The 25985-nt window shown below is 55.5% G+C and overlaps 1 protein-coding gene across 2 annotated transcripts; it reads right to left on the bottom strand.

Moving 5' to 3' along the window:
- Positions 1-4583: 4583 nt before the first annotated feature.
- Positions 4584-24853, bottom strand: serpine1 (serpin peptidase inhibitor, clade E (nexin, plasminogen activator inhibitor type 1), member 1). Of its 2 annotated transcripts, none has more exons than XM_072493383.1 (9): positions 24765-24853; positions 21388-21663; positions 17763-17996; positions 15943-16140; positions 14360-14558; positions 11749-11849; positions 11492-11578; positions 9782-9865; positions 4584-6145 (listed from the first exon to the last, which is right to left on the bottom strand). In XM_072493383.1, exons 2-9 carry the CDS (start codon positions 21647-21649, stop codon positions 6108-6110), a joined length of 1203 nt encoding a protein of 400 aa, XP_072349484.1. In that variant the 5' UTR covers positions 21650-21663; positions 24765-24853; the 3' UTR covers positions 4584-6107. The 2 variants fall into 2 exon arrangements, with proteins under 2 accessions (XP_072349484.1, XP_072349483.1); XM_072493382.1 differs by having other exon boundaries at positions 24630-24842.
- Between the last annotated feature and the right edge of the window lie 1132 nt (positions 24854-25985).

Genomic DNA, 25985 nt, shown 5'->3' with positions numbered 1-25985 from the left:
AGAGTTGCAGAGGAAAAATGTCACAGCGCCAGGGTCCCAGGTTCGATTCCGGCACGGGACACTGTGCGGAGTCTGCACGTCCTCCCCGTGTCTGCGTGGGTTTCCTCCGGGTGCTCCGGTTTCCTCCCACAGTCCAAAGGTGGATTGGTGATAAATGGCCCCTTAGTGTCCAAAGGTTGGGTGTGGTTACGGGGATAGGGCGAGGAATTGGGCCTAGGTAGGGTGCTCTTTCGGAGGGTCGGTGCAGACTCGATGGGCCGAATGGCACTGTAGGGATTCTATGATTCTATAAAATCAACTTGCCTTACTTGCTTCCAAGAACGTTGTCAAGCTTTTCCCATCGTCCACTCTTCTGGGCTGACTCGTTGATGACGGCACAAGGCAGCAGCTGTGTCAACGAAGACGCCCACCTGAATGCAGAGGAAACCGCGGCCAATGGTGACAGGGGTAACTCCCCTACTCACCTCTACCCCGCCCCACTGCTTTAACAGCTAACTCGGGTATGGGGTGTGGAAATTACACAGTCCCTGGGCGCGATTCTCCCAGCCCCGCGCCGGGCCGGAGAATAATGCCGCCCCGACGCCGGTGAGCGGGGCTCCAAGGTGCGGAGATGGCCCCCTGTAGAGGCCAGAATCGCTAGTGCCCGCGCCCGATCGGAGAATCGCGCCCCCTGTGTGTAAACCAGGACCCCCCTCGGGCGCCGGTTTTTGGCAGGACGGCTGCCCCCCCCCCCCCCCCCCGACCACAGCTTGCCTGGGAAGTTCTCAGGTTGGCCTTTCTGTAGTTGCACAAGTCAACCACTGTCCCACCCAAAACCAATTTCGAAACTAGTCTTGTTACGAATGCCACAGCCGGTTAAATGGGCATTTTGGCTGCTGTTGAAAATATGTTCAAGACCTCCACTGCACATCGTGCATCCACCCCCCCCCCCCGCCCGCCGCCTCCACCCCCCCCCGCCCGCCGCCTCCACCCCCCCCGCCTCCACCACCCCCCCCGCCCGCCGCCTCCACCCCCCCCGCCCGCCGCCTCCACCCCCCCCGCCCGCCGCCTCCACCCCCCCCGCCCGCCGCCTCCACCACCCCCCCCGCCCGCCGCCTCCACCACCCCCCCCGCCCGCCGCCTCCACCCCCCCCGCCCGCCGCCTCCACCACCCCCCCCGCCCGCCGCCTCCACCACCCCCCCCGCCCGCCGCCTCCACCCCCCCCGCCCGCCGCCTCCACCCCCCCCGCCCGCCGCCTCCACCCCCCCCACCCGCCGCCTCCACCCCCCCCCGCCCGCCGCCTCCACCCCCCCCGCCCGCCGCCTCCACCCCCCCCACCCGCCGCCTCCACCCCCCCCCGCCCGCCGCCTCCACCCCCCCCCGCCCGCCGCCTCCACCCCCCCCGCCCGCCGCCTCCACCCCACCCCCCCGCCCGCCGCCTCCACCCCCCCGCCCGCCGCCTCCACCCCCCCCCGCCCGCCGCCTCCACCCCCCCGCCGCCTCCACCCCCCCCGCCGCCTCCACCCCCCCGCCCGCCGCCTCCACCCCCCCCCGCCGCCTCCACCCCCCCCGCCCGCCGCCTCCACCCCCCCCGCCCGCCGCCTCCACCCCCCCCGCCGCCTCCACCCCCCCCGCCGCCGCCTCCACCCCCCCGCCGCCTCCACCCCCCCCCGCCGCCTCCACCCCCCCCACCACCACCACCCCCCCCCCACCTCCACCCCCCCCCCCACCTCCACCCCCCCCACCCCCCCCCCCCACCTCCACCCCCCCCCCACCTCCACCCCCCCCCACCTCCACCCCCCCCCACCACCACCACCCCCTCCCACCTCCACCCCCCCCACCTCCACCTCCACCCCCCCCCACCGCCTCCACCCCCCCCGCCGCCTCCACCCCCCCCACCACCACCACCACCACCCCCCACCCCCCACCACCACCACCCCCCCCCCCACCACCACCACCCCCCCCCCACCACCACCACCCCCTCCCACCTCCACCCCCCCCCACCCCCCCCCACCTCCACCCCCCCCCCCCTCCACCCCCCCCCCCCCACCTCCACCCCCCCCCACCTCCACCCCCCCCACCTCCACCCCCCCCCCCACCTCCACCCCCCCCCCACCTCCACCACCTCCACCCCCCCCCCCCCCCCCCCCACCACCACCACCACATCCGGTTACTTGAATGTGCCCTGCTTAATGTCTATATTTGAGTCAATGGGTTTACGAGCAGCCGTATAGTCAGTATAGTCTGTCAGTAAAATCCCACCCTAAAGTGATTGGAAGCATTGTAAGCAGTGGACAGGACCCTGTCGAACCTCAACAGGACATAGACAAGAGCGGGCACGTGGCATAATGGTTAGCACTGCTGCCTCAGGGCGCCGAGGTCCCAGGTTCGATCCCGGCTCTGGGTCACTGTCCGTGTGGAGTTTGCACATTCTCCCCGTGTCTGCGTGGGTCTCGCCCCTTCAACCCAAAGATGTGCATGGTAGGTGGATTGGCCGCGCTAAATTGCTCCATAATTGGAAAAAAAAATTTAAAAATTGGGTACGCTAAATTTAGAAAAAAAAGAGGACGCAGACAAGTTAGTGGAGTGGGCAGAGAGGTGGCAGATGCAGTCCGACGAGGAGAGGTGCGAGGTGATGCATTTTGGTAGGGAGGACATGGAGGGATAATGGGCTGGATTCTCCAGTCCTCCAGCCGCGATTCCCCAGTGGCGGGCCATTCACTGGCAGCGGGATTTTCTACTTCCGTTGCTTGCCAATGGGATTTCTCATTGAAGCCACCCTTTGCCACCGGGAAACCCACGGGCAGGATGCGCTGCCAGCGGGAATAGAAAATCCCAATGCCGGAGAATTCCAGGCAATATAAAATGAAAAAAATTCTTAAGGGGGTGAGGGAGTAGAGGGACCTGAGTACAGGTGCAGAGGGACCTGAGGGGAAAAAGGTGCAGAGGGACCTGGGTGTACATGTGCAGAGGGACCTGGGTGTACAGGTGCAGAGGGATCTGGGTGTACAGGTGCAGAGGGACCTGGGTGTACAGGTGCAGAGGGACCTGGGTGTACAGGTGCAGAGGGACCTGGGTGTACAGGTGCAGAGGGATCTGGGTGTACAGATGCAGAGGGACCTGGGTGTACAGGTGCAGAGGGACCTGGGTGTACAGGTGCAGAGGAACCTGGGTGTACAGGTGCAGAGGGACCTGGGTGTACAGGTGCAGAGGGACCTGGGTGTACAGGTGCAGAGGGACCTGGGTGTACAGGTGCAGAGGGACCTGGGTGTACAGGTGCAGAGGGACCTGGGTGTACAGGTGCAGAAGGACCTGGGTGTACAGGTGCAGAGGGACCTGGGTGTACAGGAGCAGAGGGATCTGGGTGTACAGGTGCAGAGGGATCTGGGTGTACAGGTGCAGAGGGATCTGGGTGTACAGGTGCAGGCAGATCTGGGTGTACAGTGCAGAGATCATTGAAGGGGGCAGGTCAGGTGGAGAGAGCAGTGAATAAAGCAGAGAGTATTCTGGGATTTATTAATGGGGGCGTAGAGTACAAGAGCAAGGACGTTACACTGATCTTATGCAAGACATTAGTTAGACCTCAGCTGGAATATGGGGCAGGATTCTCCGGCCCCCCGCTGGGCTGGAGAATCGGCGGGGGTCGGTGTGAATCCCGCCCCGCTGCCCCGACTCCTGGATTCTCCGGTGCCGGTTTTTCGGCGGGGGCGGGAATCGCGTCGCGCCAGTCGGGGGCCGTTGGCAGTGCCCCCCCCCCCCGGGCGATCCTCCGCTCCGCGATGGGCCGAGTGGCCGCCCGTTTTCGGCCAGTCCCGCCGGCGTAAATCAAACAAGGTCCTTACCGGCGTGACCTGGCTCTGCGGGCGGCCTGCGGATTCCCTGGCGGGGGGGGGGGGGGGGACCACGGTGGCCTGGCCCGCGGGCGGGCCTGTGCTGTGGGGGCACTCTTTCCCTCCGTGCTGGCCGCTGTAACCGTCCGCCATGGCCAGCGCGGAGACGAACCCCCCTGCGGATGCGCTGGGATCACGCCAGAACACGCTGGCTCTCCCGTGCATGCGCCAACACGCGCCGACAGGCGGAGGCCCTTCGGTGCCGATTGGCGTCGCAAACCCCACCGGTGCCGGCCTAGCCCCTGATGGTGCGGAGGATTCCGCACCTTCCGTGCGGCCCGATGCCAGAGTGGTTCACGCTACTCCGTGGCGCTGGTACGGCCCACCCCACCAGGTAGGGGAGAACCCCGGCCATTGTGTACAGTTCTGGGCCACACTATTGGAAGGATGTGAACACATTGGAGAGAGCGCAGAGGAGGTTCACAAGAACGGTCCCGGGGGTGAGAAGCTTCAGTGATGAGGATCTATTGGGAGAGGTTGGGACTGTTCCCCTCGGAGAGAAGACGGAGGGGATTTGATAGAGATGCCTCGGGGTTACTTAATCAACTTGTCTCAGTTCCACATCCCAACGAGGAGCTAGAGACAGGCAGACCAATGCTACATCCTGATTCCGAGCTGGGGACCGAGTTGAATCCGAGAGAACAATTGCGACTGAATTTTACTGAAGAGGGAGGGTTGAAAATGAAGCAAAGGAATAAAAAACTGTGGCCATCTTATGCTTGTTAAGACAGATATTTATTTTAAATCTTATTGCAAATCACAGAAAATACAAATGGCTCTATTTTTCCCTCACAATAAATTGAGTCACGTAAACAATATAAAAATACTCTTAAGGCCTGGGTAGACATTCATTCATACAATACGAATAAAAGAAACCACTTTAGTCATTTCCAAGTGGAGGACAGCCCAACTTTATTCCTCTTGGTCCATCCACTGGTCGATCTCAGTGTGGCTGGATTTAAAATATTGCCTGAACAAAAACCCTGGGACAGATGACCAGCGATCTGTACAACACTGGGCGGCGGGTCGAGGCATCAAATCGCCGACACCGGGCTGTACGTTTGTGGCGATGCATCCCGGCCGAAGGATCGAGGGAGCGGTCTTTCCCCCGGCATGTCCGCCAATCCTTGCTTAGTGCCGGAGCAGGAGGTTGGGGATCAAAGCTTGACGCTCGGTGAAAGTGCAGCGAGGGCTTTTAATCGTCCCACTGACTACTCCTTGCGAGAACTCATTGGGGGGGCTTGATGGCAGTGTAAAAATATTTCCCCGCTCCCAACCGAAGTACGGACTCTATGGTCAAAAAGCGGAAAGCAGAACTTGCGTACAGGAAATCTGGATCTCTTCCCCCCCCCCCTACACCACAACCTTAGGGGCGTCAACTCAAATTCCAAAACTGAGAGAGGTTTTCGTTAGGCGAGGTGGTTAAGCAATGGGGAAACAATAGGCAGGCGATTGGAGTTAACCGTGGTCGAGTTGAATGGTGGAGCAGGCTCGAGGGGCGGAATAGCCTCCTCCTGTCCCCAGAATCCACTACCTTCGTTGCACTGGGACCCATTGGAATTCCACTGAATGTCAAATTATTCCACAACGCTTACATTCCACGTATCGATATAGCTTTTAGGGTTTTCGTTTTTAATTAAAATACTAAACTCCGAAGAAATAAATTACATAAATCCCAAAAAATATATTACAAACTATACTATGAGGTTTCATATTTTCAATAGGAAAGCATTTAAAAAAAAATAATGCAACAGTGCAAGTCTTGCTATAGAGCTATACATGTAAATAAGGAGGGAGCTTGAATTTGTGCCCACACGCAATGGAATGGATGACGGATTGCTGGTCCCAAATATTCATCTCGAGCGACACCCTTGTGGGAAGTCAATGCAGGGTTGGAACTGGGGCAACAATTGGTTCGAGTGCCTCAGAGCTCAGGGCAGGGATGAAAGGGCGGCGCGAGTAGGGGGGTCTACAAGGGAAGGACTCTTGAAATGAATCAGACCACGCATTTATGTGGCCATGTTTATCAATGAAGGCTGAAGTTCAAAAGTTACTGCTGGTTCTATGTGAGCGAGTTCCAGGCAGGGAAACAGTCACCGTCTCCAGTGTCAAAATCCCAAATCTTCCATTCCTCATTATACATTTTTCTGCCAGTTAATTCCAGGACTGTATCCTCCTTGCCGGTTTCCACAGATAGAATACCTGAGTATTGTCTTGTCAGAATAGTTCCCACTTTTCTATGGCTCCATAACTTGTCCCATGAAGAGAATGGTGCCTGCAAAACAAGAGCGAGCGCCGTCATCAAACTAATGCCCAACTTTATTTCAGTCACACCTTTACAACATATTCCCTCATTCTCTCCCCCCTCCTGATCATCCTTAGACATCCCTCTCTTTCTCCCCCCCCCCCCCCCACTTGTGAGTCAGAGAATGCACATTTAAATTCCGCCGCTGTTGCAGAGTAGCACATCGAGTACAGAGTATTCTTATAAGCCTTTCCCCTCTGCAATTGTTTTCCTGGCATCTGTTGAGGGTTCTGGGCATGTGCGGGCTTTTTCATTCTGCAAGGGGGTGACCTGTTTTACCACAGCTCCTGTTTTCATAGTTATTACTGCTCTGCTGAGTTCAAAGAACAAAGAAAAGTACAGCACAGGAACAGGCCCTTCGGCCCTCCAAGCCCGTGCCGACCATGCTGCCCGTCTAAACTAAAATCTTCTACACTTCCTGGGTCCGTATCCCTTTATTCCCATCCTATTCATGTATTTGTCAAGATGCCCCTTAAACGTCACTATCGTCCCTGCTTCCACCACCTCCTCCGGCAGCGAGTTCCAGGCACCCACTACCCTCTGTGTAAAAAACTTGCCTCGTACATCTCCTCTAAACCTTGCCCCTCTCACCTTAAACCTATGCCCCCTAGTAATTGACCCTTCTACCCCGGGAAAAGCCTCTGACTATCCACTCTGTCTATGCCCCTCATAATTTTGTAGACCTATCAGGTCACCCCTCAACCTCCATCGTTCCAGTGAGAACAAACAGAATTTATTCAACCGCTCCTCATAGCTAATGCCCTCTGTGGTGAATGTATAACTACTGATAATTCACCAGTGCACTGTGTTATGTTATTAACCCTGTGGGCTCTACCTATGGGCCATTGTGTGGCTTCACCCTCAGGGGATATGTTGGGGCATGTACGGGCGCCGCCCATGGCTCCACCCCCTTTACAGGAAGTATAAGAGCTGCTGACCTGCGGGGCCGCCTTCAGTGTTGTACCGGTCACAGGCAGGCTCAGTTCTAAGCTGATTAAAACCATGGTTTACTTCTCCACGTGTCTGCGAGAGAATTGATGGTCGCATCACCCTCCATACCAGGCAACATCCTGGTAAATCTCTTCTGCGCCCTCTCTAAAGCCTCCACATCCTTCTGGTAGTGTGGCGACCAGAATTGAACACTATACTCCAAGTGTGGCCGAACTAAGGTTCTAAACAGCTGCATCATGACTTGCCAATTCTTATACTCAATGCCCCGGCCAATGAAGGCAAGCATGCCGTCTGCCTTCTTGACTACCTTCTCCACCTGTGTTGCCCCTTTCAGTGACCTGTACACCTAGATCTCTCTGACTGTCAATACTCTTGAGGGTTCTACCATTCACTGTATATCCCCTACCTATGTTAGACCTTCCAAAATGCATTAACATTTGACAGTTCCTGTTAAAACGATTATTTAGACAAAGAAGTTCCTTCTTTTGGACAATGCATTCGACAACCATCTTGATGGTCTCAGATTACCACAGCCGCATTTGAAAGAAAAACAAATTCTAGAAATTAAATATTGGCATCAAAACAGGGTGGTAATAAATCTGTCAAGAGTCTCATTAAAGGTTCATTAGGGAAGGAAACTTGGCTTTGTTATCCATTCTGGTCTGGAGTATGACTACTATTCCCTAATAATAAGGTTTGACTCTTAACTATCAATGAAGTAGCATAGGAGAGCAGCTTAATTGCAACTAGGGATGAGCAAAGTATAAAAATATTAACTTCCAGACATCTCGAGCTCCTGATTCTAAACTACTTTAGAGTTTTATTTTTCATTGATTTGGGAACCGCCTCCAACCCATTTACACCCTTGTTCAAATAAGGAGACCAAATCTGCATTCAGTATCCACCCATGTCCTGTATAATAATTTTTATTAGTGTCACAAGCAGGCTTACATTAACACTGCAATGAAGTTACTGTGAAAATCCCCTCGTCGCCACATTCCGGCGCACAGAGGGAGAATTCAGAATGTCCAATTTGCCCAACAAGCACGTCTTTCGAGACTTGTGGGAGGAAACCGACGCAGACACGGGGAGATTGTGCATACTCCGCGCAGACAGTGACCCAAGCCGGGAATCAAACCCGGGACCCTGGCGCTGTGAAGCAACAGTGCATAACTGAAGCATATAGCATCCTTGCTTTTATGTTCGATTCCCCTCATCATTAAGGACAACATTCCATTAGCCTTCTGAGTATTCCAGGTGTGGCCAAAAAACCCTTTCCAGCTGTGGCGAAGACGCCCTATTTTTGTGTTCCATCCCCCTTGCGATAAACGACAGCATTCCTCTCGCCTGCCTAATCACTTGCCGTACCGTACCTGCATACTGACATCTTGGCGATTCACGCACCCGGACCCCAGATCCCTCTGCGCCTCGAGAGGGCAGCAATTTAAGATCCAGTTGGTGACGGTGGGATTGCATTCTTCAGCCAGAACTCATCTCAGCGTGCTTTCTACCCAACCCAATCAAGGATCATGACAGCCTAGCTGGAGTCCTAATTTTGGCCAGCAAGGAGGACTCAAAAATGGGAAGACGGAAATGGGATTGCACGGAGAACCAGGAGCAGGCCATTCAGCCCCTCGAGCCTGTTCCGCCATTCAATGTGATCATGGCTGGTCTCGTCCCAGCCTCAACTCCACCGTCCTGCCCGTTCCCCATAACTCTTCAACCCATCACTAATTTAAATTTACTCACTGTCCCAGCATCCACCGCACGCTGGGGTCGCGAATTCCACAGATTCACCACCCTTTGAGAGAACTAGCTCTATTTTAAATCTGCTCCCCCTTATCCCAAGGCGAGAACCTCTCGTTCTGGATTGCCCCTCAAGAGGAAGCATCCTTTCTAATCATCTTATGTACTCCAATTAGATCTCCTCTCACTCTTCTGAACTCGAGTGTGTAGGCCTAACCTGCTCCATTCCTCTTCATAAGACAAACCCCTCATCTCCAGAATCAAGGCAGTGAACCTCCTCTGAGCTACTTCCAATCCCTCCTCAAGTAAGGGGACCAAAACAGTGCTCAACACTCCAATGCGGTCTCATCAATGCCTTGTACAGTTCTGCTCTACTTTTATACTCTGGGGGCGATTCTCCGAGCCCTGCACCGGGGCTGGAGAATCGCCGGAACCGCGATGCCCCGACGCCGGCGCGCGATTCTCCGAGGTGCGGGGGAATCGGCGCCTTTTGTGCCGGCGCGGCAACGGCGGGACCGCCGATCCTCCGGCCAGGATGGGCCGAGCGACCGCTCCGACACGACGGAGTCCCGCCGGCGGCCCCTGAACACCGACCCCGGCGCGCGTAATAAGTTCCCCGCGCATGCGCAGGATGGCGCGTCCCAACTGCGCACGATCGAGCTCACCCAACTGCGCATGCGCGGGTTGGCGCGGCCAGGATGCTGGAGCGGCGTGAAACGCTCCAGCGCCGTCCCCCCCCCCGTGGGGGCCAGAATAGGTCGCGCCCGGGCCCTGTTCGCGCCATCGTGAAACGCGACGGCCTCAATAATCGGAGAATCGCCCCCAGTATTCCTTTCGCCATCAATGCTGAATTCACCACAGCTGAGCAATTATCTAAAGCAATGATGGAGCAGGTGGGAGGAGGCTTACCTGTGGGGTTGTGTCGCACCAAGAATAGGAAGGGCCTGTCGATCACAACCTCGAGCGGAGCCATGCGCTCGTAAAAGATGGCGGCTGTTGGAAACAAAAACAAAATGGCAGCCATGGTTAGTCAGCGAGCGGATCATTGCCTCAATACAACCACGCCTACCCCTACAATTCACCCCGTCAGCCATGGAGTGGCAGCAGTGAAATATCCTTCGGTTGAATGTTGGCGAGGTGTGCGCGAACGGGAAGAGGATCGCATTTGAACCGAGGCGTTTACCCGGGCCCCGCATCCCTCGCCAGACTGACCTCTTAGCCAGAATGCCCGACGCTCGCTGACCTGAGCGAGCCTTCGACGGTGAGCTCGAGTCTGGGGTGGGCCTTCCTGATGGTCGGAGGAAGCACCACACCCTGAAAACATCACTTTGGAGTTTCGGTATCGACGCGGAGTCTAGATTGGCGGCAAATAGCGCAACCAAATTGTTTTTAAAAATGGCGCGGCCTCTCCCCAAAAGCAAGCGAGTATCAGAGGCAGAGGGAAAACGGGAAAGAGGCAACAACCCCGAGCCGGATACCCGTCCGAAACTCAGTCTCCTGCATTATTCTCTCCCGTTTGTAACAGAACCTTCCAGGACGAGATAGGTCCTAGCAGTCACCTACCGACCCATCGGAACCCTAACTCCACACGGTGACCCATCACCGCCTCAAAGGGCGAACACCAAAGGAAGGAATAGCAAAACTCTTGGTAGCTATTGAGTCCAGTCCAAAGATGTGCTGGTTAGGGCGGATTGGCCATACTGAATTGCCACTTTATTGTCCAGAGATGTGCCGCTTAGTTGGGGTTACGGGCATAGGATGCTCTTTCAGAGAGGGTCGGTGCAGACTCGATGGGCTGATTGGCCTCCTTCTGCACTGCAGGGATTCTATGAGTGACTGGAGGGCTCTTTGCTGGCAGTCCCCGAGGGGAAGGGGAGGTACTGGTATTGAGTTAGGGCGGAGCCGGGTGCGGTACAGAGCAGATACAGGCCCACGGCAGTCAGCTGACCTCAGCCAGGGACAAGCACAGCATTGGCTCTGGGTACCAATGGGCTGGGGAGTGGCCAACGTCAGCCGGCGTGCCGCTTCCACCAATCCCCGTCAGGAATCGGGACTCAGCTGTGATGCCCCATGTAACCAAGTAGCAGCCCCCCCCCCCCCCCCGAGTTTGGAAGGCTGGTGGGGGAGATGCAAGGTACCATCGAAGCGGACAGAACCCAGTCAGAAACGTTGAGTGGACGGTGGGGGTGTATATATGGGGCAGCCCACTGTGTATGTGACTCGCACTGGACCATCAGCCAGGTCTTGTGATGGGCAGTGGATTTGCCATCTGCCCACTGTGCACCCAACATCTGGAATAAACTTGCCACATTGGAGAGCTCAGCGAGGACGGGGAGACTCAGACTGAAGGGACGATCCTTATAGAGCGGAGGAGGAATTTCTTCAGCCAGAGGGGGGGGGGTGAATCTGTGGAACTCTTTGCCGCAGAAGGCTGTGGGGGCCAAATCACTGAGTGTCTTTAAGACAGAGATAGATAGGTTCTTGATTAATAAGGGGGTCAGGGGTTACGGGGAGAAGGCAGGAGAATGGGGATGAGAAACATATCAGCCGTGATTTAATGGCGGAGCAGACTCGATGGGCCGAGTGGCCTAATTCTGCTCCTATGTCTCATGGACTCACCTGTGGCCGAAGACGCTTTCGTTCCACTCTCGTTGACTTCAATCTTTACTTTCTGCAGAGCCTTTGACACAAACAGTGGCTCCGTTTCTGTAGCAGGGGAGAAGGAGAGGAAGGGGTTAAGTCTGAAATCCGACGGCGCTCGATTTCTCACAGTCAGCCATATCAGGGAGCGTTCCCTCTATCCGCATCCCCCCCCCCCTTAGAGCTGATGCCATCCCAAGGCTGCCTTGCCAAGTCTGCCCTGAGCGAACACTTACTGTTGATCTTTGTAAAGTCTGCCTTCCCCTCGTTGAACATGTCTGTTATTCCCATGCCCGACAGCGGCTTTCTCAGGTCCGTCTCGCTCTCCAGGGAAAATCTGCCAGGAAAACAAATGGGGAAAAATGTCACGGGAGCGGCCGAACAAAACCATCTCGTCCCGCTTGGGGGATGAGGTTACAAACGTACTCTGGGGGCCAGGCTGCCAAGAGTTAATCCCCTGGCAGTCGACGGACTTAATTTAACTGCATCGCACTTCCTTGGATAATTACTAAAACTCCACCTCGAATTCCCCTCCGCGCCATCCCGACTCCCAGATGTATCGTCCCTTCACTGTCGCTGGAACTCCCTCCCTAACAGCACTGTGGGTGTACCTACACCACACGGGATTGCAGCGGGTTCAAGATGGCGGCTCACCCACCACCTTCGAGGGGCAATTAGGGACGGGCAACAAATGCTGGGCCCGGCCAGCGACCCCCACATCCCGTGAATGAATTTTCAATGAAAATCGTTATTGATATCCCAGCTCTCTCAATCCGCCCAGCACCCTCTGTTACGGACTGCACTCAATAACCCCTCACCTCGAGGTTATTGCTGCATGTTAATCCAGTTCCCTCACACATTCCGGGCCCAGTAACTCCTCCCTGGTTAAGGCCTGGCTCCCGACTCAGGTGACTGCCTTTAGTTCAGTCGGCATGGTGGCGCAGTGGGTTAGCACGGCTGCCTCACAGCGCCAGGGACCCGGGTTCGATTCCGGCCTCGGGTCACTGCCTGTGCGGGAGTCTGCACGTTCTCCCCCGTGTCTGCGTGGGTTTCCTCCGGGTGCTCCGACTTCCTCCCACAGTCCAAAGATGTGCAGGTTAGCGCGGATTGGCCGCGATAAAATTGCCCCTTACTGTCCAGGTTAGGTGGGGTTACGAGGATAGGGTGGGGGAGCCGGCCTGGGTAGGATGCTCTATCGGAGGGTCGGTGCCGACACGATGGGCCGAATGGCCCCCTTCTGCATTATCGGGATTCTTTGGGGGCCATTGCTCTCCTCTTCCTGGGCTGAGGAACTGTTGAGCAGATGTGGCCTATACTCATTGGAGATTAGAGAATGGGAGGTGACCAGATTGGAGCGCAAGGTTTAAGATGGAGGTGAGCGTGAATTTTGTCTCTCAGAGGGTCGTACCTTTCAGTAATCCTCTCCCCCCGTGAGCAATGGAGGCTGGGTCACTGAATATATTCAGAGCTATGTTGGACGTGTTTTGATCTTGGGCGGGTTAAGGACAGGCAGGAAGGCAAGGCCACAATCAGATCAGCTTTGATCGTATTGTATGGTGGAGCATGTTTGAGGTGCCAAAGTGTCCTATTTCTTATGTACACGAGGGTCAGGTCAGGTAGGAACTCTGGGCACGAGAGATCCTCGGGGCCCCAGAGCAGGGAGATTGGGCCGCCATTTTCAAAATGGCTCCCCGATCTCTTGCACCCTGACGTGACCCGTGGACCCACCCCAATGCTCTCTGAGCCCCCCCTACCTCATAGGGCAGGGCAGCCCTGGGCCTGATCCCCGGCATGGGCAAAGTGCCACCTTGGCACCCCAGACTGACACCCTGGCAGTGCCCACGCCAGCCTGACATGCCACTTGGGCCCCTCGGCAGTGCCAGGGTGTCACTTGGGTGGCATTGCCAGCGTGCCCAGGTGGTCTCAGCAGTGCCAGAGTACAACCCTGCCCAGGTGGTACTCTGCTGGTTTAGCACAGCGGGCCAAACAGCTGGCTTGTAATGCAGTGCAAGGCAGCAGTGTGGGTTCAATTCCCCGAACAGGCGCAGGAATGTGGCGACTAGGGGGTTTTCACAGTCACTTCATTGAAGCCTACTTGAGACAATAAGCAATATTATAGGGCAGCATGGTAGCATTGTGGATAGCACACTTGCTTCACAGCTCCAGGGTCCCAGGTTCGATTCCGGCTTGGGTCACTGTCTGTGCGGAGTCTGCACATCCTCCCAGTGTGTGCGTGGGTTTCCTCCGGGTGCTCCGGTTTCCTCCCACAGTCCAAAGATGTGCAGGTTAGGTGGATTGGCCGTGATAAATTGCCCTTAGTGTCCAAAATTGCCCTTAGTGTTGGGTGGAGGTGTGGACCTTGGGTAGGGTGCTCTTTCCAAGAGCCGGTGCAGACTCAATGGGCCGAATGGCCTCCTTCTGCACTGTAAATTCTATGATACTAATCCCCTTGGGCCCTCAGTCACCAGGGAGACCCCCCGACCCGCTGTTTCGCTTGGTCCCCATTCGTGAGGACCAGTGCTAAATGGTACCCGTCTGGAGCCTCCTCAGCGAGGCCGGTAGATCATAGAATTTGCAGTGCAGAAGGAGGCAATTCGCCCCATCGAGTCTATACCGGCCCCTGAAAGAGCACCCTACCTACGCCCGGGTGCCGGTTAGATTGGCGTCGGCACAGAAAAGCTCACTTAACTGTGTGGATCTGGGTCGCGCCTATTGTGGCCGGAATCCAGAGATCTTGCCAGATCGCTCCAATTCCCATTTAAACCCCCCCTGCCCCCCCCATGATCACGAATCTAGAAAGCACCAGCGGTAAATACTGCCCCCACCCCGCGACACGAAGCCACTTACTTGGGCAGGACGAGATGGCGTTTCACCGTCTCCAGATTGTTCTTCCACTCGTTGATTAGCGAGGCAGTAATGATGTTCGTGAGGGCGGAGAGCGGGACCGTCTTCAGGTACGGAGCCACAATGTACATGCTGAGGGTCTCCCCGTGGTACGGCAGCTCAATGACATCGTAGTCCAGGCCAGTGGGGGTCACAAATTCACCTGGAGAAATAAAAGCATGGGGATTGATTCTCTGGCCCGCCAATCAAACGGCAGCTCCGCATAACGCCTCATAGGGTTGGTTTAATTACCTTGCGTTGTGCAGTAATGGCCGCAAGGACAGAGCACAGCATGAGCACGGGTTCGCTGGGTATCAGTCGCCCCTCCAAGCCAGGAGGGCGCGCTCTAACCCCACTCACTGCACAGGCCTGAACGCATAATCCAGGCCCGCACCCCACCAGAGTACTCGGGGAGTGCTGCACTGTCAGGTGAGACATTAAAAAGCCCGAGTCCTCGGGCCGTCAAGATGAACATAAAAGATCCCCCAAGTTCGAAGGAGAGCCGTTCAATTGGCCCTTGGCCAACATTCATCCCTCAACCCAGAGCGGCAGAAACAGACTATGTTGTCACAGGATTGTTACAGCACAGAATGAGGCCATTCGGCCCGTCGGATCTCCGAATGAGCAACAGGCCTCAGGCTACGCTCCCGCCTTCTCCCTGAACAGCCTTCCTTTTCCAATTCACAATCCGATTCCCCCTCTGGAAAACCCTCGATTGAACCTGCCTCCGCCACGCTCTTGGGCGGAGTCTTCCCGATCCTAACCCCTCGGTGGCTGAGAAGGGTTATCCTCCCGTCTCGGTCACTCCTTTAACCAATCCCGTGCCCCCTCGTTCTCAAACCTTCCACTGGTGGAAGCAGTTGCTCCCCACCCAGTCACTTACTCTGTTGGAGCTTATGTGTTTAGGCCCCAGGAATGAGGTTTTTAAACCACAGTTGACTCAGAGGACATCAATAAGAGTTTCCCTTTATTAGGAGAGACTTTTAAAGTCTCGGGAGGCCTCCCAGCACCTCAAAGTGTAGCCACTGGTGTAATAATGTAGTGTCGGAGAGTGGGATTAGACTCTGGGCGAGGGTCGCCGGGCCGAGTGGTTCGTTTGCCTGCCACTCCCTTTCTCAGACGCCGTCTCGCTCTTCAACTGTTGGCCGGAACCAGCTCGGAGGCGGGCGAGGGCAGCTCACGCCAGCCTCATGTGTCAGGAATGCACGAGGGGGGCTGCACCCATGAGTTAGGAAAAGCAGCTGCCCAAGTTGAGGCTGGCGTAATCCTTTGCCTCAGGCACCAGAACGCAGCACAATTTGGACCCAATGCACAGCCGGAGATACGTCAAGAAAAAAAGTAAACTACAAAGCGGCTTGCCATTCCGCTTTGGAAATGCATCGGACCTTCCCTCACTGCCGCTGGGCCGTAGAGCGAGGCAATTTCAGAGCTGATGACCCGGGCAACTGACAGGGGAGTAACTGTGAGTTATGTACAAAGAGGGAACTCCCCCGTCTACCCCACTCTTACCGCCATCCCCTGATGCCCGGCGGCCCATTTATACTCACTGGCATTTAATTTGGCGCTCAGTGACATCATCGGCACCAGCATCTTTGTGCCATCTTCCTTGTAGAACTCCCGCTGGTGCGTGCCCCCGACAGGGAATGGAATCTTCCACACGCCCTTGAAGTAGACGGCATTGAGCATCACCATGCGGGTTAGAACGGGGTCTAGCAAACCCGGACGGAGGAAGTTACGGATCATACCTGGACAGAGAGCGGGAGGGAAGAGAGGGGAACGGGTACAATTAGACTGGGTCTTAAATAGAGACGCCGCAAAGTAACAAAACCCAACGCCAAGGTAGAGAAGGAGCTGGCACAATATCATAGGTGTTCCGACCCTCCGATGCCCCTCTGCCTTCCCCCACAAACCCCTCTCTGCCAAGCCCCACTCCGTACCAAACCAACCCTTTTTTGGTCTCTCTGAAGATATATTATTTCCTGCACATCAACCTCAGCACAGGGTGCACTATTATAATTTTGTTCCCCAGTTGTCACTTTTGAAGTACAGGGACAGCACGGGGTTAGATACAGAGTAAAGCTCCCTCTACACTGTCCCCATCAAACACTCCCAGGACAGGTGCAGCACGGGGTTAGGTACAGAGTAAAGCTCCCTCTACACTGTCCCAATCAAACACTCCCAGGACAGGCACAGCACGGGGTTAGATACAGAGTAAAGCTCCCTCTACACTGTCCACATCAAACACTCCCAGGACAGGTACAGCACGGGGTTAGATACAGAGTAAAGCTCCCTCTACACTGTCCCCATCAAACACTCCCAGGACAGGTACAGCACGGGGTTAGATACAGAGTAAAGCGCCCTCTACACTGTCCCCATCAAACACTCCCAGGACAGGCACAGCACGGGGTTAGATACAGAGTAAAGCTCCCTCTACACTGTCCCCATCAAACACTCCCAGGACAGGTACAGCACGGGGTTAGATACAGAGTAAAGCTCCCTCTACACTGTCCCCATCAAACACTCCCAGGACAGGTACAGCACGGGGTTAGATACAGAGTAAAGCTCCCTCTACACTGTCCCCATCATACACTCCCAGGACAGGTACAGCACGGGGTTAGATACAGAGTAAAGCTCCCTCTACACTGTCCCCATCAAACACTCCCAGGACAGGTACAGCACGGGGTTAGATACAGCGTAAAGCTCCCTCTACACTGTCCCCATCAAGCACTCCCAGGACAGGTACAGCACGGGGTTAGATACAGAGTAAAGCTCCCTCAACACTGTCCCCATCAAACACTCCCAGGACAGGTACAGCACGGGGTTAGTTACAGAGTAAAGCTCCCTCTACACTGTCCCCATCAAACACTCCCAGGGCAGGTACAGCACGGGGTTAGATACAGAGTAAAGCTCCCTCTACACTGTCCCCATCAAACACTCCCAGGACAGGTACAGCACGGGGTTAGATACAGAGTAAAGCTCCCTCTACACTGTCCCCATCAAACACTCCCAGGACAGGTACAGCACGGGGTTAGATACAGAGTAAAGCTCCCTCTACATTGTCCCCATCAAACACTCCCAGGACAGGTACAGCACGGGGTTAGATACAGAGTAAAGCTCCCTCTACACTGTCCCCCTCAAACAGGTGAACACAGGGCCCAGGGGTGAAGCTGGGAGTCTCTGCCCTAACTGAGTGACTTCAAACAGAAAGAAAGGAGAGCGAGCGGAGATTGTTTTCGTCAGCCGGGTTGGGTCGGACTCCGAGGCCCAGAATAAAATATCACGATCAGCGTCCCGCCCAAAATCCCCCCCCCCCCACCCCCCGAGGAGTTTGTTGATAAATTGATGAAAACAGGAGCTGTGGCCTCACCTCTGGTTTGCGTTTCGACCCATTTGTTGATGATGTAGGTGGCCATCTTGGATTTCTGAAAGAACACTTGCTTTGGCCAACCATTGAACAGCCTGCGATAATTCTTCTGGTAAGCTCTCAGGAGCTGCATGTTCCTCTGGATGAACGCACTGTTGGCCACGAAGACTATGTCCCGGTTGCTCTTGGAGGTCAGATCTTTCTGGAGGTGCTTGAGGGCCAGAGGTACGCCCTTATCTGCCAGCGAGAAAATGAGTTCCATCAAGTCCGGAGCTCCCTCCTCCTTAACCCTCTCCATCTCCCGGGACGCTGGTGTCTCACTTTAAGGTTTAGAGTCCCCAATTCTTTCACAATTAAGGGGCAATGTAGCGCGGCCAATCCACCGACCCTGCTTGGGTTGTGGGGGTGAGACCCACGCAGACACGGGGAGAATGTGCAAACTCCACACGGACAGTGACCCGGGATCGAACCCGAGGCCGCAGTGCTAACCACTGCGCCACCGTGCCGCCCCTTCCCTCTTTAAGGTTTACAAGCCCAGTTCGTACCGGTATTCCAGTTTCATTTCCTTCTGGAATGGGCTGCCTGAGAGTGTGGTGGAGGCAGGTTCAATCGAGACTTTCCAACTCAATTGGACCGTCAGAAGAACAAAGAACAAAGAACAGTACAGCACAGGAACAGGCCCTTCGGCCCTCCAAGCCTGCACCGACCATACTGCCCGACTAAACTACAATCTTCCTGGGTCCGTATTCCTCTATTCCCATCCTATTCATATATTTGTCAAGATGCCCCTTAAATGTCACTATCGTCCCTGCTTCCGCCACCCCCTCCGGTAACGAGTTCCAGGCACCCACTATCCTCTGTGTAAAAAACTTGCCTCGTACATCTACTCTAAACCTTGCCCCTCTCACCTTAAACCTATGCCCCCTAGTAATTGACCCCTCTACCCTGGGGAAAAGCCTCTGACTATCCACTCTGTCTATGCCCCTCATAATTTTGTAGACCTCTATCAGGTCGCCCTCAACCTCCGTCGTTCCAGTGAGAACAAACCGTGTTTATTCAACCGCTCCTCATAGCTAATGCCCTCCATACCAGGCAACATTTTGGTAAATCTCTTCTGCACCATCTCTAAAGCCTCCACATCCTTCTGGCAGTGTGGCGACCAGAATTGAACACTATACTCCAAGTGTGGCCTAACTAAGGTTCTATACAGCTGCAACATGACTTGCCAATTCTTATACTCAATGCCCCGGCCAATGAAGGCAAGCATGCCGTCTGCCTTCTTGACTCCCTTCTCCACCTGTGTCGCCCCTTTCAGTGACCTGTGGACCTGCACACCTATCCGAAAAGGGAGATTATGCCGGGTTACGGGAGCAGGTGGGAGTGTGGCAGCAAGTGCTCATCCGGCGAGCCGGGCCGGGCAGGAGGCGCCGGATGGCCATTCTCCTGCACCGTCACAATTGTGCGGCCGATGAGCTGTAATTGTCAGGTCTGGCAATGGCTGACTGCTGCCAGCAGAGGGCCTCGGTGAGCTGTCGCAGACGCTGCCACTCAGCGTTTCAATTCAGCCTGGAAGGGTTTTGTTTTTTGCCGCGAGTACGGTTTCCCCGATCTGCACCTCCAGCCTTCCGAGTAACCCGCACCTGGTCGGGTGTACCGTCTGACTCAGGGCCGGGCGGCTCAAATGCAGGATGAGACGGAGAGCTGATTCACACCGGCAGGTTCAACACCGCCCCGTTAACTCAAGACCCTCACATGCCCGGTGTCCAGATCGCGAATGCCCCCGGGCTCAATCCGCCCGTTAGCGCACAAGACCCAGCGGAGAGAAAGCAGACGGATGGAGAGGGTGATAGAGGTGACGGAGGTAGAGAGTGTGATAGAGACAGAAAGGGAGAGAGAGAGAGAAGGAGGTAAAGTGAACAAGAGAGAGTATAAGGCAAGTGGGGCAGAGCAGTAGGAGGGAAAGAGGCAGTGAGAGAGGGTGAGCGAGAGAGAGAGTGACGTGGAGCAATAGTGCAGGGCGAGGGAGGTGTGGTAGTCACCACTATCTGTATATTAAATGTAGTACGGTAAGGCTCCTGTACTAGAGGTACAGGGGTAAATCCCTGCCTGCTGGCTCCGCCCAGTAGGCGGAGTATAAATGTGTGTGCTCACCGAGCTGCAGCCATTTTGGCAGCAGCTGTAGGAGGCAACACATGTCTGCTTAATAAAGCCTCGATTATTCTCTACTCTTGTAGTAATTGAAAGTGCATCAGGAGGACACAGCAATAGAGCGAGAGGCATAATGAGAACGAGATTAATAAGTGGGAGCAGGAGGAGGACCATTCGGCCCCTCGAGCTCGCTCCACCTTTCAATACGATCATGGCCGATCGTCACCCTTGACCCCACTATCCTGAGAGATGGAAAATCGATGAATAAACTCAACGGCTGATCTTCCGCAGCCCTTGGAGTTCCGAAGATTCACTCGGAGTGAAGTGGCTTCTCCTCATCTGAGAGGGTGAGAGACAGAGGGTGAGAGACAGAGGGTGAGAGACAGAAAGAGGCACAACAGGAGGATAAGGGAGGGAGAGAGAGAGAGAGACAGATGGTGAGACGAGAAAGAGACTCTGGTGATGGAGCACAAATTTTAAAAAAAAAAAAAATTTGCCCTGAAAGGGACAATCACCACAGAGAGCTGGACGGAGAACACAGAATGAGCAGGAAGGACTGGGTAAAAGAGAAACAGCACGTAGCACCTCTATCAGAACCAAACTGAGAGATGGAAAGGTACAGAGACAGTGAAAGACTGAGACAAGGGGGCAAGAGAGAGACACAAAAAGAGACAGGCAGGAAGAGAGAGAGACACACACACACACTTGCTCACCCACACACACACACTTACTCACTCCCTCACACAAACACATTCATCCACCCACACACCGCTCACTCACCACTCACATACTCATTCATACAAACACATTCATCCACCCAAACACACACTCGCTCACACTCATTACACACACACACGCGCACTCGCTCACACACACACTCACCACTCGCGCACACACACTCGCTCACACTCACGCACAGACACACGCACTCGCTCACACACAGACACACACACACTCACGCACAGACACACGCACTCGCTCACACACACACTCACCACTCGTGAACACACACACACACACACTCGCTCACACTCATTACACACACACGCGCGCACTCGCTCACACACACTCACCACTCGTGCACACACATTCGCTCACACTCACGCACAGACACACGCACTCGCTCACACACGCCACTGTGCACACACACACACACACTCGCTCACACTCACGCACAGAGACACGCACTCGCTCACTCACAAACATACTCACTCACTCACACTCGCTCGTACAAACACATTCATCCACCCACACACACTACTCACACTCACGCACTCGCTCAGACACACTCACTCACTCATATATACACAGACAGAAAGACACATACACACAGGGACAGAGAGAGACGCACAGAGAGTGATACTGAGACTCACTCACACACTCACCCACAGGCCGGTGCCGTGAGGTTTCATGTGTGGATTACAGAGAAGGCGGCCACGTTGACAAACCTCCCAGCGGCCAGAGGGAAAGCCCAGCTCACCTTCCAGCCGAAACCCCATGGCGCTCGCCAGCTGTGCCAGCGTGTCCCCGGCTGCCCCCAGTTGCACCATTCCCATCAGGGTCGCCGCGCCGTGGGGCGAGAACACCGCGTTCCGGTCCCCGGCAGAGGCGGCAATTTCCCGGAAGAGGCGAATCCCAAAGTCGGCGCTGAGCTCGGCCAGGGGCTTGGCGGCGTCGGAGACGGTTGCTGTGACAACCAGGAGGGCGGCCAAGCACAGGGCGGACATGCTGCTGATCTTCATGGTCCCCAGGGCACCTGAAAAAGGCGAGGAGAGTGTGAACGGTGAGAGAGAGAGAGAGAGAGAGAGAGAGAGAGAAACATCACAAACACCAACCGATCTGGTCAGTACCAAATTATACATTAGTGGGAGCTTGCTGTGCACTAATTGACAGCCAAGGCCAAGACGGCAGCTGTGACTCACAAAATTGATGCTGGATAACTTTAAATTCGGAGATAGATAAATACATTTTTGCTAAGCAAGAGGGATTAAGGGCCAACAGCAGGTGTATGGGGTTAGGCCACAGAACTGCCATCGAATCCCTACAGTGCAGGAAGAGGCCATTCGGCCCATCGGGTCCGCAACGACCCTCTGAAAGAGCAGCCTTCCTAGGCCCGCGACTGTCCTATCCCTTTAGCCCCACCTGACCTCTTTGGACACCAAGGGGCAATTTTATCACGGTCAATCCATCCTAACCGGCACATCTTTGGACTGCGGGAGGAAACCGGAGCACCCGGGAGGAAACCCACGCACACACGGGGGAGAACGTGCAGACTCCGCACAGAGAGTCGCCCCAGGCCGGAATTGAACTGGGTCCCCGCTTCTGTGAGGCAGCCGTGCTAACCCACCGTGTCACCCAATGGTCACATTGAATGGAGGAGCAGGCTCGAGGGACTGAATGGCCTACTCCTGTTCCTATGCTGCTATATTAGAGCACACAAGAAGGCCGTTTGGCCCGTCATCGCTATACTGGATTACTCAATGAGCAGTTCACCCAACGCCACTCCCTCGCCTTCTCTCCAAAACCTTGTAAAACCTCCCCTCTTCCAATATCCTGTAGAACGTATCGATTGGGCCTGCCTGCACCACACCACGCTCCAGCTCCTAACCTCTACGCTGTGCGAAGAAGCGGGATCTGGGGTGTCCCCCCCAGCTGGTGTCAGGCGCTGCATCAATGCAGCGGTCTCCCGGTTCCCCTCACCCCCCACTCCACCCTCAAACCCCGATGATGCCCCCTCTGCCTCCACCGCCAGGGAAATGAGCGCACCCGGGCGCCAGAGGGGCAAGGAAGGTTTCAAGGAGCGCGATGCCTCTGCAGTCGAATAACCCGGCGACACCGTTCCAGACGCAGACCGTGAGGCGCCACAGGGCTGCCGGTGAGGCGGGCACGCCCCCAGGAGAAGGCAGCACCTTGAGGGAGAGTGGGGCGGGGGTGGGCAGAGATGGGGGGGGGGGGTGGGAGGCGTGGATAGAGGAGCCAATCGGGCTGGGGGAAAAGGGGCAGCTGCTGAATTTACACGCACAGGAAGACCCCACGGGCGGCCACCGATCCGCCGTCTTTTTATCCGTTTCGGGGGTGGAATGGGAAGAGGGATTAAGAGGCAGTTCTGCAGGTACAGGGGTGGGGGGGTTGCTTGCATTCGGAGTCTCCAACACTGTGGCATCATTTAACCTGCACTTCAACCACTTGAGCCGATTAGACAGCGATCTCCACTTAATCTCTCTACTCAAGACAGCACCGCTAACAGTGCAGTATTCCCCAGATGGGATGCAAGGTCGGTGGAGTGGGATTTGAACCCACAGCCTCCTGACTCAGAGGGCGAGTGCGCTCTCCATTGAGACAAACAGAGGACAAATAAAGACTCTAGTCTGCTACTAATTAAAACAAAGCCACTTCCTGACGCGGACAGAATTAGAAACTCGCTGCCCCCGATCGCAAACCAGTGTTGTGTCTCGGGAGGGATTGGTGAGCACCTCTGCCCATGTTGGCTCCAGCTGGCCGTGCATCGCCGATTTACAGCACGAATCGTCTCCAGTCCCTATGGTTCGGGCCGGATCGATCCCATCAGAAGCATGTCACCAACTTGCCAGCCCAGCTCTATCGACTGCAGCAAAAGTTCACCGGAGTACACGGGGATTCCAAGCAGAGAGAGAGAGAGAGACTCGTGCAAGTTTCCAAAGCTCTTTCCCTCCACGATTGCGACACTCCCCAGGCAGAGAGACACACGCACATAACAGACACGCAGGAGTGGGATGGAATACTCTCCACTTGCCTGGATGAGCGCAGCTCCAACAACACTCAAGAAGCTCGACACCATCCAGGACAAAGCAGCCCCGCTTGATTGCTCCCCTCCCACAAACATTCACTCCCTCCACCACCGACGCACAGGGGCAGCTGTGTGTACCGCCTACAAGATGCACTGCAGCAACTCACCAAGGCTCCTCAGGCAGCACCTTCCAAACCCACCACCTCTACCATCTAGAAGGACGAGGGCAGCAGATACCTGGGAACCCCACCACCCGGAGGCTCCCCTCCGAGTCACTCCCCGCCCCGACTGGGAAATATAATCGGCCGTTCCTGCACTGTCGCTGGGTCGAAACCCTGGAACTGCCTCCCTAACAGCACTGTGGGTGTACCTACACCGCGGGGACTGCAGCGATTCAGAAGGCAGCTCACCCACCACCTTCTCGAGGGGCAACTAGGGATGGGCAACGAATGTTGGTCTAGTCAACAACACCCACATCCCGTCAATTAATTGCAAAAAGACGTGCACACGCACAGAACCATGCACACACAGCCATACACACACACACATGGACACAGCCATACACACACACACACCTGGACACAGACAGAAACACACACAGACATACATGGACACATGCACAAATGCAGACGTGCAAACAACAGACACGGACGAACACAGATGCACACACAGGGGCACACAGAAACATGCACAATTACATACTTTCTTTCTCTCTGACAGTGATGGAACTATACGAATTGGGCACACACACACAGGGCGTCTAGGGTTAAACATTAATTGCACAGAGTTACGACAAGGAGAGACAGTACAGACCAGGGGAGGGATGCACACACAACGATAGGTAGACCCACTCACGTCCATTACTGAGGGAGACACAGAGGGAGATATAAACATACAAACAGGGTTAGAGGAATAAACGTACACACAAGGTACACAGTGTGCATTGAGTGACTTACGGTGCCAGACTCTCTCACTCTCTCTCTGCTGCGCTGGACACTCTGTGCTCGGTCTGGACACTCTGTGCTCGGTCTGGACACTCTGTGCTCGGTCTGCAGTCACTTCAGCCTCGCTTCCCAACTCTACTCACTCACCGCTGGCTCCGCTCCCTTTTATACACCTCCGGACGGAAGCTGGGGCGCTGAGTAAATCACATCTGCTCCACGAAACGCCGCCACCCGCCCCTCAAACATGGTTACTGGAAACAAGCCAACTCAGGCTTTCCCAACACCATCTCCAACAGCACCGCCTTCCGGGATCCTAGTGTCCGTCAGGATCTGTCAAAATCATCTACTCAGCATGTTCAAGGCCAGCCTGCAGTACCCTCTGATATGATTTGTACGACCTCTCCCTCTTTCCTGGCAATGCTGATATTTGGTGGTACTGTGTAACACTGGGGTACAGTACTGGTGGAGACGGGTCTGTCACTGTATAACACTGGGGTACAGTACTGGTGGGGACGGGTCTGTCACTGTATAACACTGGGGTGCAGTACTGGTGGGGACGGGTCTGTCACTGTATAACACTGGGGTACAGTACTGGTGGGGACGGGTCTGTCACTGTATAACACTGGGGTGCAGTACTGGCGGGGATGGGTCTGTCACTGTATAACACTGGGGTACAGTACTGGTGGGGATGGGTCTGTCACTGTATAACACTGGGGTACAGTACTGGTGGGGCCGGGTCTGTCACTGTATAACACTGGGGTACAGTACTGGTGGGGAGGGGTCTGTCACTGTATAACACTGGGGTGCAGTACTGGTGGGGACGGGTCTGTCACTGTATAACACTGGGGTACAGTACTGGTGGGGACGGGTCTGTCACTGTATAACACGGGTACAGTACTGGTGGGGATGGGTCTGTCACTGTATAACACTGGGATACAGTACAGGTGGGGATGGGTCTGTCACTGTATAACACTGGGGTACAGTACTGGTGGGGACGGGTCTGTCGCTGTATAACACTGGGTGCAGTACTGGTGGGGACGGGTCTGTCACTGTATAACACTGGGGTACAGTACTGGTGGGGACGGGTCTGTCACTGTATAACACGGGTACAGTACTGGTGGGGATGGGTCTGTCACTGTATAACACTGGGATACAGTACAGGTGGGGATGGGTCTGTCACTGTATAACACTGGGGTACAGTACTGGTGGGGACGGGTCTGTCACTGTATAACACTGGGGTACAGTACTGGTGGGGACGGGTCTGTCACTGTATAACACTGGGGTACAGTACTGGAGGGGACGGGTCTGTCGCTGAATAACACTGGGGTGCAGTACTGGTGGGGACGGGTCTGTCACTGTATAACACTG

This window comes from Scyliorhinus torazame, chromosome 31, assembly GCF_047496885.1.
Source record: "Scyliorhinus torazame isolate Kashiwa2021f chromosome 31, sScyTor2.1, whole genome shotgun sequence".
NCBI lineage: Eukaryota > Metazoa > Chordata > Chondrichthyes > Carcharhiniformes > Scyliorhinidae > Scyliorhinus > Scyliorhinus torazame.
This window is presented reverse-complemented; position numbering and strand designations above follow the sequence as displayed.